Raw genomic sequence first — 20655 nt, 5'->3', positions numbered from 1 at the left:
AATAAACTTAAATGTGTTAGGGTATATAACATGTACCTACAACAAAACTGCAGAAAACTTTCAGAAAAGTATAACATCATTAATATTGTTATTAAAGAAACACAATAATTATATCAAATATTAAATAGGTACATTTATTTTCATGCCAGATCTTTTATTGGATCGATACATAATTAGTGTTATAACTAGAATAACAACTGTTAAAGATTTGTATTAAGCTTATAAAATTCATGCAGTTTTTTGCACATATAATTATTAAAATAGATAATAGTTACCTATGTATATTTCATTTAATTAAAACATAAGTCTTAATACATGGGATATAATTGCTATAAAATTTATTTTATTATTATTAATATCCTTACTTAATGTATAACAAAACTTTCTAATATTATGTTATTCTTTTTTTTTTTAAACTAACATAATCCATTATGATTTATCTTCTTGACAAAACAATATTTTGATGAAAAGAAGGTGGTTAAAATTTGTTCATATTTACAGATGGGCAAAGCACCGGGTTTAAACCCGGTGCTTTGGTAAAAACCCAATAAACACCCATAAACTCCCATAATCACCCAAAAAAATAGGTTTTTACGTATTTTTTTGAAAATATGTAAGTAATACCAATAAATTATTTTTATAAATTGTATTGATCAATTCTACAATATTAAATAAAACGTTAACTAATAATATTTCAGGAAATTTTAAAAATCTATATATAATAAAATGAAAGTAATTAATTTTCAGTGTTTTCATGTTGCAGTTGATCAACATGTTGGCCTTTTGCTTCCCGTAGATACTTTAAAATTTCTTCATAACACCTCGTTCGCACACATGGCCGTATATATTTAAATTCTTGAGCCACTAACAGTCCGAAATACTCATTTCTTTTATCCTCTTCTCCATAAATTAAGCATTTAGAACAGTTTGTTTCTTCTTTCAGTAAATTTTCTTTTACTTTATCCTCGTTTTTTTCTTTGTTGCGACGACGCTGGGTAAATCATCTGGACACTGGGTCTCACTATCGCCAAATATATTTGGAGATCGGCTTCGGCTACGGCTTGGCAGACATTTTTTTCTTTCTACAATTTTAAATTAAATTTATTAGAATAAATGCTTCGAACACACGCGATCTAAGTACCTTTTGTGTTTATTATACCTTACCTACCTAGGTATAAAAAGAGTACTTACGTAGATTTTCTTTTATTAACTGTTTTATACGAAGATCTTGATCTCTCAAATTAGCATCCATTTTACTTCCAGTGATTATCAACTAAATTAATAATCCACAAAGTATTAAATAACGTTTTTATGAAATATTTAGCACAAAAACAATACCCTTTAAATATCGATCGTCAGTAACTGTGGCTGACTTACCTATATTCTAGCAAGCAGGACTGCCAGATGTGAAGGGGAAATCCCCAATAAATTGTTGCATGTGACTGATGATGTGAGCATGTTCGTTTCATAATAAAAATGTTGCCAGGTAACCAAAAAGTCGTATGTTTTTGTGCGAATTACGATCATAATCTTTACGATCGTACATTAAAAAATAGACAAATAATAGTATGAGTACGATTTAAATCGTATATCTGTCAACCCTGCTAGCAAGACAGCGACAAAATCACGTTGCATAACAATGTAGCCCAAGCTTATATCTTATGAAATATACGGAAGAGATACGGACTTAGAAAAAACAGAAATGTTGTTCTTTGTGGAAGTCATTGATGAAATTCTATGTATTTTAGCCCGCAAACTTTCTTCAAACAAAAACAGCGCCATCTAGTATCGAGTTCTGTAATTATCTCTTTGTTTATGGATTTGAAGTAAGACCGCCACGCATGCAATACATTATGACTGGGGATTCCCCTATTCGTCGACGCTGAATATGAGGCGACGACAATCACTGTCAAACGTGTTCACTATTACTCTGACTCTGGTAACGTGACTTCCTGGTAACGTGTTAGGTAGGAAAAGCAGTAAAAAAGTGCATATTAAGGGAGCAGATTTGAAATAATATTTATACTTAACAAGAAATAATTAAAGGTAAGTGGATTTTTGAATGATACAATTATATCATGATCACTTAACAATTTTAACTTAAAATTAGATGTATTATTACAAGCTTTTATTTAGCTTGCGTTATGTAAATAAAAGTATGTAGGTATGTTCGTATGTTGATGCAATTATCCTCAATCCTCAACCGACTGGGATAAAATTTTCCATACAGGTTTATTTTGGATGATAGTGCATAGTTAGCTGAGAGTCGTCATTGGATAATAATGGTGGATAGCCTAAGATGTGTACTAGATATTTATTTTTAACATAATATGCGTAAGTACCTAATCGAATTAAAGAAGTTGCTGAGAAAAATACAGAACAATACGATAATAAACTAGCGTCTGCGTTTAATCCTCCGAGGAGATGTAATTTTACAAAGGTTTTTTGTATTTATTTTATTATTTTTTTAATAAATTTATTGTAAATAACAAGAAATAATCATTGTAAAAAAATAGGCACTCTATTGTTGAATTTTCGTCAGACCAACTAATCATCGTTCATTTTTTTAGGTTCAATGGGGAGACCTAAAGATTTACGCATATGGGAGCACTACCGTACTTTACCAAACAAGTCTGTTTCTTGCAAGCTTTGTAATAAGGTCTACAAATTCAGTAATGCTGCCAAAATGCTTCAACATCTTATCACTTGTCCAAAATCTCCAGAAACATTAAAAGACTCTATGAAACTTATAAAAGATAGCTCGTCCAAAACCAAAATGTCTGGACTGTCAGAGATAGAGACAAATGATTCTTTTATAAGCCCCTCGTCGTCTGCTAACACTACAATAAATGCTGAGTTTCAAGACACCGATGATCATATAAAAACAGAATTAGCGAGAGCTATATTTGTAACAGGGACGCCATTATCGATGGTGCAACATCCTTTATGGATACAATTTTTCGAAAAATTGCAACCAAAATTTAAAATACCTTCACGTAAAGCTTTAGCGACAAAATACTTAGATAAAATATATAGAGAAATGCGTTTTGAGTTAAATGAGGAACTAAATGCTTGTAGTTACTTACACCTTCAGTGCGATGGCTGGTCTAATTTAAGAAATGAAGGAATAATAAACTTTCTTATATCAAAACCTCAACCTGCATACGTTAAAAGTTTGAATACAGAAAGTAATCCTCACACTAGTGAATACCTTAGCCAAGAAGTTGAAAAAGTAATGAAAGTGTATGGAGCAAATAAGTTTCTTGTACTTATTGGCGATAACGCTAGAAATATACAAAAGGCATTCGAATTAACAAAACTCAAATATCCACATGTTGTTCCTCTCGGTTGCTGTGCACATATCCTTAACTTGTTGTGCCAAGATATTGTAAAGATACAAGAAGTAACTGTGTTTATTATGCAAGCCATAAATATAATAAAAACTGTTAAAAGGAGTCAACGATTAAGTTCCTTGTTGATAAAATCAAGGCAGGGTGAAGATTCTACACAAACACTAAAATTGCCTTGTGCTACAAGATGGGGAAGTCATGTTACTTCGTTAAAAAGTTTGAAAGCAAATAAGATAGCTTTGCAAATATTAACAGTTAGAGAAGATGTGGTAATTTCAAGAGATATTAAAGATTTAATTCTAAGTGATGATTTCTGGACGAAGACAGGGGAATGTATAAGTATTTTGGAACCAGTCACTGAAAGCATATTTTACTTAGAGAGCGACCAGAATCGTTTGCATCGCACATACATTACATTTAGAGATGTACAAGCTAAGATACGTTTTGCATTAAATGAGATTTCGACATTGAGCGAAGAAAGCAAACAGCAGATTCTAACATCAGTATCTTCAAGATGCAATATGGCAATGAGGCCAATACATTTTGCAGCATATATTCTAGACCCCAGGACTCTAGGAGTCGAACTTACTCAAGAGGAAGAACTTAAGGGTATGGAGTTTATCTACAATTTAAGCCAACACTTAAGTTTGTCAAATGTAATGGCAGATTTGGCGTGTTATAAAGCTAAAGAAAACTTTTGGGCCAGAGGATTTGTGTGGAGCTCATTAGATAGCATTGAGCCCCTAATATGGTGGAAAGGTATTTGTGGTTCCACTGAGTTAAGCAAAGTAGCGATTCGTATTCTATCAGCTCCCTGTACTTCGGCAGCCACTGAGCGTTCCTTTAGTATCCAAGGCTACATACATAATAACAAAAGAAATCGACTTACAACTGAAAGAACTGAAAAAATTTCATTCATTTGTTATAACTGGAATCTTAAACATAAAGCTGAATGCGAGGACATTCAGTTTAATGAAGAAAATACCTTAGAAGCTTTCATTGAGCAAGTAAATGAACATAACAGTTTAGACGAAATAGAGCCTATCGAACCTATACAATTCATCGCTTGTAATAACTCTGAATCTGACAGTGATTGACTGTAGTTTTACATTTTACTTTCATCTCTTTCTTAATAAACTCAAAATCAAATTAAAAGTTTTTTATTCTGTAGGCTGCATAATAATATTGTCTATGTCCAGTATAGTGGACGTCTTGCGGCTGAGATGACGATGATGAAGTACAAAATCATAAACACCCAAAAATTTGGGTGTTTATGGGGTTTAAACCCAATAAACCCAAAACACCCGGTTTTTACCCACCAGACTTTAAACCCACCCAGGTGGATTGCCCATCTCTATTCATATTGGCAACATTTAACAGTTGGTAACCCTGTGCGCATGTCGTATTCGTTAATCGTCGTCATTCATCGTTCGCTTAGGCCGATATCGCGCAACATTGGTTTTCTTCTATCTACAAATTTTGCCAACGAGATACTGCAGTTATTAATTTAATACAAAATGCCTAATCAGGTGTTAACTATAGAGCCGCAAAATGAACTCAAATTTAAAGGTGAGTTCCTTATTTTTTTGTTACGCATAAGCTGAAAAGCCGCATTGAAAACTTGGGCAGCAGCATACATAAGTCGCGAGCTAGCTAGCTGCTGACAAATGGAGTTTCTATTTCCAGATATTGGCATTTTATTAGGGTGCGGTTTTCCATTTTTTTCTTTTACTTATAGCGTAATTAATAACCAATGCTAAATTATTTAGCTCCATGTAGTTAATATCTCATAATAGAGAAACTGTGGTTGACGAATCCATGTGTAAAAATGTGAACAAATCTACTACTTAGTATGATCTACTTACGATAGACGATGGTTTGGTATTTGCAAACAGTCTTATGCAGGTATTATTGATAATATTGCCTACAGAAACTATTTTTGTGATTTTGTCTTAACAATATGAAAATTCGCCTAAGTATATATTTACAATTACTGATTGACACTAGTAGGTAATATTCGATGATTCATTACAATATTAGTTTGTGCATATACAGAAATACAGTCAGGTAAGATTGGTAATACTATAAAATTAATGATCAAGGTTAACCAATGTGTTTGTTTTTATTTCTTAGTAGTATTTAATTTTGTTATATTTTAATCATGTATATATTTCCTTTTAATCAAATACATAGAGTTTCATTACACATATTAAAATAAAATATAATTGAAAATAATTTAAATATTTTATTACAATGTATTATAGTAAATTGCAATCTAAACATTAAAAGATGTTTATTAAATTATGAAACTAATAATATTGTTTTTATGTTCTGTATTTAAATACACTTTTTAATATTCATTTATGTAAAGGCCTGTGATTCAGTGACATTTGATATTAATTTGTATATATAAATATAATATAGAAATAAAAACATAATGTTTTACAAATAAAATTTCACATTATTTATTGAATCTCCAAGAATAAGAATTATTAAAAATAAACAAAAATGTCTATAAGGATCACCTTCGACAGAAATTGTTGATCAAATAGGTAATTTGCTGTAAATGGCTAAGTTAAATCAACTTGTTAAGTATCTGTAACTACTATGTTTATAGGTGTCAAAAGTAGTCTGTTTGAAATGGAGTTTATGGTGTTTGATTATTTCTGCCTAATTCAGTTGGAAACAGGTGTGATATATGAATCATAAATATATTAAATTTGTATTATTATATTATGCAAATTCAACTTATAATTATATCAAATATTTTACAAATAAATTTTTGGGATTTTTGTTTGTTGTTTGTGTAAAAATTATAGTACACATGCCTTATTTTCTAGTGATTTACTTTAAGAGTGTTCATTACTTTGTAGCTTACCGAAGTGTGGCAATGTCACAATGATCCATAAATTTTCAAAAGCAACTTTAACAATTTTCATTATTTCTAACTGATTATTTAAAAATTCCTTTAGCTAGTGAACTAAAACATTAATCATGCAATAATGCTTATTAAGCTGTCACTAAAAATTTGGATTTTGATGGCAAAATTGTACTCGTATTTAAAAAATTCCAAAAATATAAATGTATGTTTTCGTTATAGATTTATATGCAATGTATTTATATTTAAAGTTTTAGTTTGGTATTAGAGCACTTTATAAATGATCAATCACAAATTTAAAAAAAAATTCTTTTTTATACAACATAGAATGGCAAACAAGCTGACTCACCTGATGTGAAGATGTTTCTCATTCAGGTCTAAATAGAACACCATTACACATTTTAATATATGTTCTTTGTATGTAACTTCGTTATTTCCATAATTTAAACACAGTTTTTATGAGATACCATTTCTTTATAGGCTCTTTGAACTACTATCGTAGTTCACATATTTCTCTGTAACTACATGATAATAGGGTTGGATTGCTTGTTGCTTAGCTTGGTTTGAATGAGGGAATATAGCAGAGAAACATGGTAAAATATATTAAAATTTATAATATATAATTGTTATTTGTTAGTAATATTGTTATTAAATAATTTAAATAATAAAGCATTCAAATTACTTTGCAGATTTATAAGAATGAAATTTGCAACATAATTTTCTAAGCGACTAATTCACCTCTAATTAATTACACATATTCTGTGCTGTATATCACATATCTAAATTTAATAGCTGTGTGTAATTTAGTTCTTTCGTCTACACTAATATTATAAAGAGAAAATATTTGTATTTTTGTGTGTATGTATGTTTGTAATGACTAAACTCAAAAACTACTTTGCCGATTTCAGAAATTCTTTCATCTTTATAAAGCTACATTCACCCTGAGTAACATAGGCAATATTTATTGCTAGAAAACATTAGGGATAAACTTAAACTTTAGTAACGTAACTCAAGATATAAAAAAAATGCTATAAAATATATTTCGTTGCGTGCGCTGCGGAAAACTATTGGTGATAGAACAAAAGTATATTCTACAATATTGAAGAAAAGATCAATAACTACAAAAAACTTTGCGATATTATATATCCAACTATTATCATTATGTCACAATAACCACTTTTTACATTTTAAATGTTAATAGAAATACCAAACAAAATTACACTATAGACTTCTGTTTAAATCCTTATCCAAATAAATATTAAATATTAAAATTTAGTCAATTTGATTTTTGATCTACTTAATTTCATTTTATTTTTACTTGTTCCAATTATCATTTTATTGACAATAGCTGTGGCATGCGCGTGAGCTGCGCGCGGTACTGGACAGTACTTGGACATTGCAACATTACTTTATTTTTCTAAAATAAAAGATTTTTTCTAAAATAAACGTAGCCTAAGTTACTACCTTATACATAAGCTACCTGTCAATAAAAATCTTGTCAAAATCAGTCCAGCCATTTCAGAGATTAGCCGGAACAAACAGACAGACAGAAAAATTGCAAAAAATGTTATTTTGTACACCAAATGCAATTTTTCTCTGTCTGTTATATATTCATATTACCGTACCGTATATATATTCATATACATGTAGTAAACTTCATCTACTTTCATCAACATCTGTTCCCCTCTCGCATATACGTGCCGATAATATTTCCTATATTCCTTGTATCTGTCCTTTCATCGTCCTGAATTTCAAATCTGTAATTACGTTAGAACTACGATCACTTTTTCTGTCTTGTATCGTATTATGGAGAGTGAAATTTTACATAAAAAAAAAACTTGTAGTACGTAGATACATGGAATGCATTTTTTTTAAATAAGGCGATTTTATTGTATTTTTAGATAATCCGTTCAAATTTAAAATTAAATAATTATTTATGGTAATTTTAGATATTTAGGAAACGGAACTAATTGTCGCGTGTTGTAGAACGGAACTGCTTGTCGTGTTCTTCACAAACACAGATTTATCAACGACTAGCCAACAGCGCCATCTTGCTTACTCCGAAATGTTTTTTAATATGTAAATATTATAAAACAAACTCTCTGCCTTTGTTGTTTCTCTGCTTATTCAAAATCACGTAACAGATTTCGATATGAGTTTAATTGTAAATTTGATATTTTTACGAGAGGTTTGTATATACAATTTGCACCCGTTCATTGCCGGGGTGCGTTGATGTGTATATATATATGTACATTTATTATCCAAAAATAACACAAAACCTAAACATAAACAAAATTATATCCGTAACTTTATTTATTGTATGAGATTAATATTAATGCAATACACTATTGAAAATTTTAAATGTATTCACAAAATGACATTTAAATGTGCATTTATTACGAATTCAAAACTAACGGTAGAAAAGATTTTTCCAGAAAGAATTATATTATAATTTGCTATACAAACCTATTCTCAATGGTATAGTCAATATTATTGATTATTTTAGTTGATTTCTCAGGGCTATTCGAGCAGGGATATACCACGTATATGCGACTGATAAATCCTTCGAGCGAAACAGTACTTTTCAAGATAAAAACCACCGCTCCAAAGAAATACTGTGTACGCCCCAATTCTGGAATGTTGGAACCTAACTCGAAGGTCGAAATAGCTAGTGAGTATATAATTTTGCATTTTTACCTCAGTTATCTCACACTATTTAAGTAACAATGAAATAATCGTCTACACATCATAGCAAACTTAGTAATATAAGTTACTAGTAGTTTTAAAAAATGTCCATGTCATACAATGTCCTTGACACTTCAATAGTGTGAGATCACTTTTGGTTATGTATTGTTTGTTAATGTTTATGATGTACACATTTAAATTTAAGGTGCTGTATATATTTTTTGAACAACTTCAAAAAGAAAGTAGTTCTCAATTCTTTTTTTATGTTTGTTTTTTCATACCTAACGTAAATCGATTTGGAAAATTATGTTTTTATTTAAAAGGATATACTTATAGATATAGATTGGTCCCATAGAAATTTTATCAAAATCGGTGCAATATAGTTCAGAGTTTAAATAAAAATTTTGTTTTGTTACAATTGAAGTTTGTTTTATTTTTCGAGAAAAAGAATTTATTTTTTATAGGATTTAGTATATTGTGTAAAAATTACTAATTTTGTATTTATTATTCCAGTTACTCCACAACCGGTGTACGTTGATCCAAATGAAAAGCACAAACATAAGTTTATGGTGCAAAGTGTTATCGCCCCAGAAGGAAAAAATAATAATATAGATCAAGTGGTATGTACTTAGTAAATTAAATTAATTAAAAATAATTTATTCAGTGTAATACGATAAACCAATCTAATTCAAATATTTAATATCTTAAAGACAAATATGTAATTATTACTTTCGAAATTGGAAATTTGAATCTGACTGATAAACAAGCCCATCCCCTGACGATACCTCTTTATTTTACAATCACGACGAAGCAGTAAAATGTGTTTTACTTCAGTTAACAATGTAAATAAGCCATGAGAAATGTAAACAAACAATTGACTTGGCCATAAAAAATGTCCATAGTTTGCCATGCTTATATCCATTTTGACAGTGTTCAACAAACCTTTAGTTGTTTAGTTGTATTAAAACAGAGTATAGTGTTCGAGAGTGTCAAAGTTATTCTTTGCATCACCTCACAACGTTTTATATAGAAAATGGGACTATAAATTTTTCCTATCTACCTCTATTTAAGTATTCACCGTTTCTATTACATTGCGGACATATTACCAACATATTACCCATTGCGGGGCTTCAAGTCACACGAGATGGTAAACACTTCATCCTATGAGACATGGCATACGAGAAAATTATAACAACTCACATTCACAACCTGAAGTAATATTTTATATATATATATATATATATATATATATATATATATATATATATATATATATATGTTTTGTCGTACAATAGATTACGTGTTAATAATTTATATACTTATCTAAATCTTAAATAATTTACTCATGTACTCTGCAGTTGCATATTAAAATTAAATATTTTTTTTCTAACTCTTGGTATTTGGTATTAATTTGATTACTACTGATCTAAGAAGACTAAACTGAATGCACAACGTTTGAACTAAACAAAAAAAATTGGTTGATATTGGTTATATAAATTTAATTACTCTTTCCTCCCAATGCATATTTTGATCATTTTCTGGATAATTTCAGTGGAAGGAGATCAGTCCTGACCAGCTTATGGATTACAAATTGAAATGTGTTTTTGAAACACCACGTGGCACTAATCTCAATGTAAGTATATTATACGTATATATCTTTTTCTATCTTTGTGACAGGTCCCTATGATTATGTACAGACCACGTCTCTTTCTTCAGAAGAAAGGCGTGTCCCGTAATGAGACGATAGTAGATTGTGGTACTCGTAGATAAATGATACATAAATAATAAAATTATGTTATTCTCTGCAAAATATTGAACTCCTTAAATACATTAGTACAAAAAAAGAAAGTAATATGAATAAAATATTTCTATTAATAATTTTCCATCAAACTGGAAAAATTATGACAGATGTAGAGACTAATCGACAAAATTACACACAAACCAATTGTATACAAATCATATACACACGTCAATGCTTTTCTTCGCGTAAATACAAAATAACAATTAGTTACATTATTAGGATACAAATATTATTATTTAAGGTACATAATTTCGATTCTTATCATAATTATTTGTGTTATCGTTTCATGTATTTTGTATAGATTATTTTGTTGTAGATAAAAATTCATAGCTTCCTATTTCTTAGTACTATTTAGATCACAACTGGTTTTAACTATGTCATAAAAATTGATTAATAAATACAATAATATGATATAACGAATAGTTTAATATATCTATGTCATTTAAATTTATCTCACTGTCTATATTACATGGAAAAAAGAGGAGAATGCAAAACCGCTTAATCTAATCCATGCAAGCGCATCTGTAATTGGTAGGCACTTACGAAATAATGACGCAACACAAAAATAATTTTGTGATGAATCATTATAGTAAAGTCTAATGAACAACGATTAATCAGTACGCCTATCTACCTGTATATATATATTTGTTTCAGACTGCGAATATTACCCTTTTTCATTTATTAAATATTTTATTCATGTAAATTTATGTTGTAATATTCTCAATCTATATGGATGATGATGATCAAAGAGGATGCTGAGCGATTGACTGACTGATCCACATATCAACGCACAGCCGAATCCACTGAATGTAGAATCATGTATCTAATAGGGTAAAACTTCCAAAATCCACGTTTACGAAGTCGCATGCATAAGCTAGTATTATTATATATGTATTAACATTAGATTATGGATTTATTGAATACATTTTTTAGGATTCTGGAGACAATGCGGCTCAGAACGAAGTAACGAAGAAGCGGGTAGCAGTTGCAGATGAAGCAAAAGCAACTTTGAAGGTACAATCTGCTTTTATTGTACTCTATCGTAGATAGCTGTTGTTTGTTTATTTCAAGAGTTTCTTACTACCATTCATCGACGTACAACACTGACTCATGACGTATGAAACTGGAGTTTTAATGCACGAAATTTTTTGTCGTTTGTGTAGTGATTGTGAGCTTCTTAAATTTTTATTTGCCCATTGTTCAAATCTATTGTGTATCATTCAGACCATAACGTGTTTATAAAACACAGTAATTGATTATCACATTGTGTATGTATTGATCACAGTCTTAATACATCATATTCATATGAGTATTTTGGCCAAATGCAATCTCGGAATCGGGTTGAAACTAGTCCAAGCTTGGCATGTTCAATTGTCTTACAGGAAGACGTAGAAGGTCTTATCCAGAATGAAGCAAAAAGGAGGAAGGATGATGAGCACACTGGACCTTTAAGCGCTAAAACAACGGTACCCCATCACTATTTACTCTTTTGTTATAGATACATCGCCATTTAGCTCATCCATGCCGTTGCCATCTCTGGCTGCCAATAAAACATTTTTTTTATGCGAATCACATTTGGATTGATTCATTACATTTTTTCCTTTAGGCTTATTTAATGCACTTTTCGATTGAATCAATATAATAAAAGAAATAGTAGCATTTGTTTGAAGGAGCCTTTTAACACAGCGTAGGTAAGCCTCAAGAATATTTTATTATATAATATTTTAAGTTAAAATATGCTTAGACTTTTTTTATTCTTGAATACAAAGTTAAAAAACCTACTTATGCCCTTAACGAATTCGATATACATAGCTACTACAAATTAGAACGGCACTGCTATGTTTAGCACATCTTCAATAGTTATTATGTTGGCAGATGTTTCGCCAATCACATGTGTGAAAGGCTCTTATGGAACATAAGTTATCTCAATGAAATATTGATTAACTTAAATGAAACAAGATATGAAGATACAGTGTAATTAGTACCAACATGGAGATATAATGTATATGCTGTGGAATATAACAAATGTATTGCACATTCCTAATGTTATATGTTTATATATGTATGTATATATTTTTACAAAATAGCATGTTTTATTTTTATTTGCAAAATGTTTATTATACGCGATTCAATATCTAAATGTCGTCGATAGTCATTTTTTTTTAACTATTAATTCTATTTAAAAATTTTATTATTTCTTTCAGACTCTTCCTAAGTCTGAAAATGTTGAAAACGATCTACAAAAAGCATCTTTAGAAGTTATTCATTTGCGAGAGGAGGAGAGCAAATTAAGACAAGAAAATTTGCAGTTAAAAGTAAGTTGCAATTGTGTCCTGTAAGCAATACTAATCTTTATAATGATTTCTTATTATATATTGTGATTGTATGAAGATAACACATGGCGATTTTTTTTTCCTGAATTATAACAACAAAAAAACTACGTGTGCAATTAAATTTTAATGTGCTATACGAATTACTTTTATATGAATTTTGGTGTGCTTACTTTTATCTTATCAGTAATCTGTATAAAAACTCATCTTTTAATGGGTGAAAATGGAATGGTAACCCCGCCTGCGCTATCAGTATACACTAGCGGGACACCAATAAGAGATGTTAGGTGAAGTGAATACAGGTTAGTTGGCCCACCAAGAATTAACCACGATGGTTTTCAGGGGGGTAATGATAAGGTATATTGCTTTTATATTATTATTTAAAAATTTATTTGGGGCTGTTATACCTCATTACTAACCTGTATTTCTGTTTGAAAGGCATAACATCGTAGCCCTCATGAATGGCAATGCGTAATTTTCTATGTCCGTGCTTTTCCGTGGCTGTTCATTTCTACTGTCTGTAACCACTATCAAGTGGACCTTCAGCTTATTTACCATTCTATAATATTAATAAGGATTGTAGTGTATTATATTAAGTACAGAGTAAACTGATTAGACGTTATGTTGGAATAAATTAATATGACACTTTATATAAACACCCAACTGGGAGTCCTTGACACTGATTATCTGAGCACACAATACCAAACACCCGTCTGATTGTGTAAATAATGCTAATTTTACTCTTGTTGAATTGATCTGCCCGCGAATTTGCCACAAATTAACGTACGTTTTGTTAATAAGTGAATTTTATTTGAAAGAACCAATTTCTTTATTTCTTTTGATGCTACTGCGAAATTTATTTGTGCTCTTGCTTTTGCGATGTTTTCAGAATTGTTTTCACATTAAATTACTATATAAAATGAACTAATCGCAATTCTGCAATTTTCTTCATGTTAATGTTATAATATCTATGCGTAATTAGTATTGGTTATTATAACAGACCGCCATGTGGTCCTGGCATAGAATAGGCCACCCCTTCCTATTCCATGGGTGTCGTCAGAGCTGACTAAGGGAGGGCGAGGGATGAGCAGCAGCAGCAGCGTCGCTTTTAAAACATCTCTAAAGCCTGACTGCGGTTGCCAATCTACCTGCCAAGCGTATCAACTACTGGCAAAACCCCTTATGGGGAGGCTTATGTTCAGCAGTTAAAGGCTGATATGTTGATGATTATAACAGACTGTGTGCCGTGTGGTTTCAGCATAGAAAATGAACCGGCCCTTCTTTGCCCGTGAGTGTTGTAAAAGGCGACTAAGGGAACTTAATGGTCGAGGGATAGGCTGACTGCGGTTGTCAACGCGCCTGCCAAGCGTGGCAACTATTGACATAGTTCCCCAATCTGTGGGGGGAAGCCTATGTTCAGCAGTGGACAGATAACGGTTGATATGATGATGATAATGATAACGATGATTATAATTATATAATAGACCATACAAGTGGTACTGCACTTCTTAATACTGACGGTATACGATTACCGTTACCTACGAACACCTGACATGAAGGAACCCTTTCACATGTCACGTATGCGTTGTGTTAAACCCATTAAAACTTCTCTAGGAGCTCTGATATTACTGTGTGAAAGAACTTAGCTTTATAAAGTAATATTATTTAGTCTCTATGCTGATGTTTCAACAGTTAAACGTTTCCAGTTATTGAACGGAGTTTTTATATTGAATTCTATCTAGAATCTGATACAATAAAATTGTAAAAAAATCTGTATGAGGCGTGACAATAAAACCAATAGAGGCCAGATCAAAATTTTTAAACATTTTGTATGACTGTCTATCTTTTTGTATGTTTGTTCCGGCATCATACAAAAACTACTGCACCGATCAAATAGGATGCGGTTTTCACAGTTGTGCTTTCTTAGTTCTGAAACGACACGTACGAAGAAGCGGGCAAAAAGCTACTCTAGAATAAAGACTTACGCGAATTGCAGCTGCGAAGATAGTTCAACTATCTATTTTTATTATATATGAATAAAATAGAATTATCTATTTAATTAAGTTACTATTTAATGAGTGTCAAGTCTGAGCAGATATTTTTTATTTATATTTTACAAAATCATTTTCTTCGTTTGCTGTGAAGTTTAGCTCGGCGATAGAATTTACCACCCTAACATTCTTTTTTTTTATATATATGTTGTAGAATAATATACAATAACAATAACAGAAGCGTTTGTACGTTTAGTAAATAAGACCAAACATCCTGCATTTAAATCACAGGATGTTTAATATAATTATTATTGTATACGTCCGATTTGTAGGAGGAACTACTGCGCTTGCACCAATCAGCCGGCGGAGATGGCCGCGTTGCCCGCCCGCATTCCTATGGGCCCGAGAAACAAGCTCAAGTGCCGTCATTGCCCTTGGTAGCCGCAGCAGTAGTGATGGCCCTTATTGGCATCGTGATTGGCAAGTTCTTCATGTGAATGCTCCCTCAGGCCTCGCGGTGACGCCACCTCACAGACACCGCTGTTACACCACTCCCAATGCCTCCCTCGCGCACAAGGCAGCTTAACCCTACAATGCATCAGTTTTATTATTTCCATTCTCAATAGATACGTGTAATATTTTCAGCCTCAATACTAATTTCTGTGAATGTTACACTAAGCATTGTCTACGACATGATCATCTATGTCATTACTTTTAATCTAGTAATATAAGACAAAGTAATAATTCTTTGTATGTATTTTTCTTAGGTTTTGTAGTCGCACTCATAAGACCTGACGTAAGTCATTCTTATCATTCTTTAGACAAGTGCAATTTTTATTTTATCAAATTTGTGCTGACTGACCAAGAAAAATCGTTTTATAATTAACATGCATATTTGTCATTCCATTGTACTGTATATAGGAACAAACTGAAAACTGTGTTTAGCGAGGTGCAATAATATTATAATGTAACAATAGAAACTAAAAACTGTTGTTTGTACTACATAATAAAAATACAACTCGTCCCCATAATAGTCTCTCACCATTTGTTGCTTGTGCAAATGCTGTATAAAAAACAGTCTCAAGTCTAACTCCCTTATGCTGGGGTGAGTGCATTCTTTTTGATAATGTTGAATTTATTTTACTATTAATTGTTCTTTAAAACCTTATGCTTTTTGTTGCTTGTTTTTAAATGAAACCGCGTAGTTGTGGTATGAAGTTTAGAAATTATTTTTTCTTTTTTCATAACTGAAGTAGTCAATTACATCTTCACTCCCTAAAATAACCTACCAAAGTATTTATTCTTATGAAAACGAAGGATAGGAGACAATGTAGACTATGGCATTTTCATCGCGGGGAATATAATTTTATTATGTATGAAGTATCATCATTATTATATTAAAATAAACATTTGTTTTCGACGTGCAGGACCACGTCTGATTGTTTACATGAATATGTAAATTGTCCTTACGTCTTTGGAGTTATGGTAAAATGGGAGAAATCATTATATTAACGGATGTGATAGAAAATCTTATTAATACAATTTGTTATTAAATTAAGAACTCTATATATAAAAATCTCTCTCACACATGTTGTTTTTTCTTTTCTACTTTGTGCAAATCAAAGAGTTCTTTCAAGTATTAGTAAATCTGTCTGACTGGGTGCGACCAGACAATGTAATCACAGAATTCGTGAAATAGTCTGATATTGATATAGTTTTGTCAAACTATTATTACAGATTAAAATGTAAACATTAGCCCCCTTATTGATAAAAACGTTAAACGTCTAATATATCCATTTAAACTGTGTAGTGTTTTGTTACAAAACACAATACTAAATTGGATTTATTAGTAATTTTATGTTTCTATTAATAATATGGTAGTTGTTTATACCTAATATTAGATATTGCTGTGATGTGGTTACACCACATATCACAAAAGCAATGTAGGGTTAACATAGTTAATTGCGACCTCACCCAATTTTCAATTATGACGCATTTGTGTTCTCCAGTAATAAGCCACTTCCTATGTGTAATATTCGGACTTGAGCTCTATTCACGGTTACGGTTATGGTTAAACTGCAGTCCTTTATATCTGTGATTCCACAGCTATCACCACACATATGTATTCCAACAAAATGTAATGTGACACTATCCACCCTACTTAGGTTCGTTGTGTTAATGAGAATGTTCTTTAACATGCGTATTGAAGACAGAAATCATTGCAATCCTCTGAAGTAATTGTTTAGTCCGTAATAATGTATAATTATAAATATTATACACTATCGATAGCTGTCGTGCCACTCAACATGTGACATGAATAACATGATACATGTCCTAATATGGATAACTTGAGTATTTTTTATTATAAAGATAACAATACCCAAATAAGTGTTCTCATTGGGTATATATGATACAAACTTACATAATTCTTCTATATTTTTAATTCTAACCTCCTTATTCAGACGATTGCAATGAATTCCTCGACACCTGTATAATTCTGTCAATGTTTTCCTATTTTGATGATGATGATCTAATAAAGCAATTATTGTGCGTTTATAAAAAAATACAAGTGCTAATGTTACTAACAAAATCGTATCGTAAGTTTTCCGAAATACATGCATATATAGAATAAAAATTAATGTCAAAGAGTAAATATTTTCATGCAGTACATAGAATATATATTTATATAGCAGATCGGTGTGTACTAATTATTTTTCATGTGACGACCGTGCCTTTACTGTCACCGTTGTTTTATAAAATGTATTAATGAGTATAGCTTGTCAACTTAATCGGTTAGTGCATACTATGCAGGTGCGCGCTCTTCCTGACCCGCTACAGTATATTCCACGCCCCGCAGACGTTTTACCTTTCCACCTGGGCGCCTCGCACGCCTTAGGGAGTGGCATGTACGAAGTTGACTGGTTATAATACTCACTTTTTTACTTGTTTCGTGGCTCTGTAACATTCGAACATGAACTTTTATAAAATTTACTAGTACAAACCACTGTAAGCCATATTGAATAATAGATGATCTCCAACCGAAACTATGTACGGATACCTATTACGAGTTGTATTATTACAGTATTAACTTGGCACGATATCAGATTATTATTTTTAACATCGATACAGCGTTGAGTATAAGATTAATGGGCTTGTGCCTTGAATCGTCAATACCAGCCTTCATGTGATTAGAGCAAATTAGAGCATTACAGCGGGAGTGTCCAACAGCCAGAGAGGCGCTCGCTTCTAAACAAATTAGTTTTCATGCAGCCAGTTGGTCTTTAGCTGAGCTTATGAATATTTCCTAGGTTAAATTTTATAATATACATAAAAACGTTTAGTAATTTTGATGAATAATATTTCGTATAACTACAATAGAAAAAGTGTGTATCTGAAACTAGGTTCTTCTGTAGGACATTTAAGCTCAGCTAGCGTCGAACTTCAAGACACATTTTATGTGGAAACAGACATATTTAATTGTAATTAAGTCGCAGGTGTGTTTTATAACACTTACGATTACTATTTATAATTCTAGGCGTCAACATGTCATGGTTCATAGCACCTTTAATCGTAGATTTGTGTCTGTAAATTTAGATGGATTACATTACGGTTTATTGCATTTTTATTTAATGTTATGTTCATATGGATTCGTTTAAGGTGGAACGGTTTTTGATATGTACCATTAGATTGAACATTTCATATTGCGAAACAATTATTGAAATTTAAAAATCGATGCTTATATGACTTCATTGTTGACTTCGAAATAATGACTAAATACAGTTATTACTTGCTTTTTTTATGTTATTATTTATAAAAACCGTTAATGTCTCCAGATTATAATATGAAAAAACTATCCCCAAAAGCAGTTTTTTTACTATTATAATCAGGACAGGGTATAATCGAACGGATATTTTTTCGTCGGTATAATGTATTACATTATATAGGATATATCGGAGATATATAATCGGAGGATTCATAGCTTAACTATTTAGAACTGAAAAGCCTCTTGCATGATTTGATTCGACATCGCTTTTAACTTTTGTGGTTAAGTTCAAACGTAAGGAATAAACTAAGTTTAGGTTACTTACCATTAAGGGAATTGTCTTAATTTCCATACATTTGGAGAACTTAACCCTAAACGTTATTTATCTTATATTACTTTGAGCACAGAAAATAACTAGCGCCATATAAATAACAAACCATCATCCACTCCCATATTACACATTAAACAATTTAGTAATTGAAATTTTCAATCTTTTGGCATAATTAGTGTAACTCTCTAAGGGCATATAAGATATTTATCGCAAGTGGGGCTTGTAACTAATAAGTTTTCCTGTAGTTTCCTAAATAAAGAAATTATATCTTAAGACCAACAATTATCGGGAGTGTTACCAAAAATTAACGTGTATGTTTGTCCGAATGTTTCATGGTAACTCGTAATACAAACGACGGCACTTTATAGGGCCAATCTGACAGCCGTTTGTATAGCTTATGTATTTATAATTCATTCTTACAGCTTTTAATCTGTATGATTCATATATTATTATTTTTTTGATCAGAAACCGGAATCCGGGGGTACGATTCATTGCTGTAATTAATTTAAATAATGTGATAGAAGTAAACTAGCTGATAAAAGTATAATTGTATAAAAATTTAAAAGGTGGAATAAATATATAAATAATATGAATGTAAGCGGGCGCTGTTTAAAATTGAAATTAATAATATAAATATTCAAATGTAGTCTCAATTGTGTGTATGTAATTCATAAAAAAATTATAAGTATGTCCTCTGTAGTTAAAGTTTAATAAAGCTCATAAACGTTAATGTGAAGTCATTCGCATTATTCCCTTTGCGATAGTGACTTCCTGCCCGCAGCCTCCGATTTCTGATATTTGTAAGATTGTTCGCATATAAAATTGTAGTTTTTTTTTATTAACAATAGTAATTTAAATTTTCCGTACGGTATTGTTGTTGATTAAACTATTATGCTATATTGTATCGTTTTCTGAAATAAAAGACTTAATTTATGACTTGAGTTTCTTAAATATTTACCTACCTACAAGCTATCCATACTGGCAACAAATGTTATAGCCTGCAGTTCAAAATGCATTTCGAAGTTCATGATCTTTAAACATGTACAGTGTCTAATCATTCTGCTGTATATATATATATATATATATATGGCGTTTGGCATTTCTTACATGATTCTATTTAGTTTGAAATATTTAAGAACCAGTGTGGGTGATTCTAAAACCCCATTTCTGTAAACCTCTCTCTAATATATTTTAATAGTTTCGCGAAATTATTGTTCCATGGATCATCATAAATAACATTTATTATTTTTTATTTTTAGCATTAAGTCCAAAATAAATATACCAGAAACCGCAAAAATTTGTCTGGGATGCCATAAATACTTAATCTATTATATATTTGTATTGGTCTTAAGTGTAGTATACAAAGCTTTTTAAAAATACTGGTTTGTTTTTCTATCATTTAAGATTGAGATCTTTCTAACTACTAATGTCTATTATAATACAAATATATCGTTATTTTTAGTTGAATTAAACCAATATTTCTCTATGGTCTATATCGTTTTGTATCAATTAATTCAAGAAATAAA

At 31.0% G+C, this 20655-nt stretch overlaps 2 protein-coding genes across 4 annotated transcripts; both read left to right on the top strand.

The window, feature by feature from the left end:
- Positions 1-500: 500 nt before the first annotated feature.
- Positions 501-4723, top strand: LOC128201035 (uncharacterized). Its single transcript, XM_052896504.1, has 2 exons — positions 501-2046; positions 2571-4723. Exon 2 carries the CDS (start codon positions 2576-2578, stop codon positions 4445-4447), a length of 1872 nt encoding a protein of 623 aa, XP_052752464.1. The 5' UTR covers positions 501-2046; positions 2571-2575; the 3' UTR covers positions 4448-4723.
- Positions 4724-4746: 23 nt separating this feature from the next.
- LOC113521729 (vesicle-associated membrane protein/synaptobrevin-binding protein) lies at positions 4747-20065 on the top strand. Of its 3 annotated transcripts, none has more exons than XM_026907384.3 (8): positions 4747-4919; positions 8747-8899; positions 9427-9533; positions 10466-10546; positions 11648-11728; positions 12097-12180; positions 12919-13029; positions 15368-20065. In XM_026907384.3, the coding sequence occupies exons 1-8, from the start codon at positions 4868-4870 to the stop codon at positions 15530-15532; spliced, it is 834 nt and encodes a 277-aa protein (XP_026763185.1). In that variant the 5' UTR covers positions 4747-4867; the 3' UTR covers positions 15533-20065. The 3 variants fall into 3 exon arrangements, with proteins under 3 accessions (XP_026763185.1, XP_026763176.1, XP_026763194.1); XM_026907375.3 differs by having other exon boundaries at positions 4748-4919; positions 8735-8899; XM_026907393.3 differs by lacking the exon at positions 12097-12180 and having other exon boundaries at positions 4749-4919; positions 8735-8899.
- Positions 20066-20655: the final 590 nt, after the last annotated feature.

The sequence above is a fragment of the Galleria mellonella genome, unplaced genomic scaffold (genome assembly GCF_026898425.1).
Source record: "Galleria mellonella isolate WM207_F2 unplaced genomic scaffold, CSIRO_AGI_GalMel_v1 utg33, whole genome shotgun sequence".
NCBI lineage: Eukaryota > Metazoa > Arthropoda > Insecta > Lepidoptera > Pyralidae > Galleria > Galleria mellonella.
This window is presented reverse-complemented; position numbering and strand designations above follow the sequence as displayed.

Bases quoted from the DNA above. Each gene is read 5' to 3' on its own strand.
- LOC128201035 (XM_052896504.1), top strand. From the start codon at position 2,576: ATGGGGAGACCTAAAGATTTACGCATATGGGAGCACTACCGTACTTTA.
- LOC113521729 (XM_026907375.3), top strand. From the start codon at position 4,868: ATGCCTAATCAGGTGTTAACTATAGAGCCGCAAAATGAACTCAAATTT. The intron at 9,534-10,465 runs GTATGTACTTAG...GGATAATTTCAG, and splicing joins ATAATAATATAGATCAAGTG to TGGAAGGAGATCAGTCCTGA. The intron at 13,030-15,367 runs GTAAGTTGCAAT...TCCGATTTGTAG, and splicing joins AAGAAAATTTGCAGTTAAAA to GAGGAACTACTGCGCTTGCA.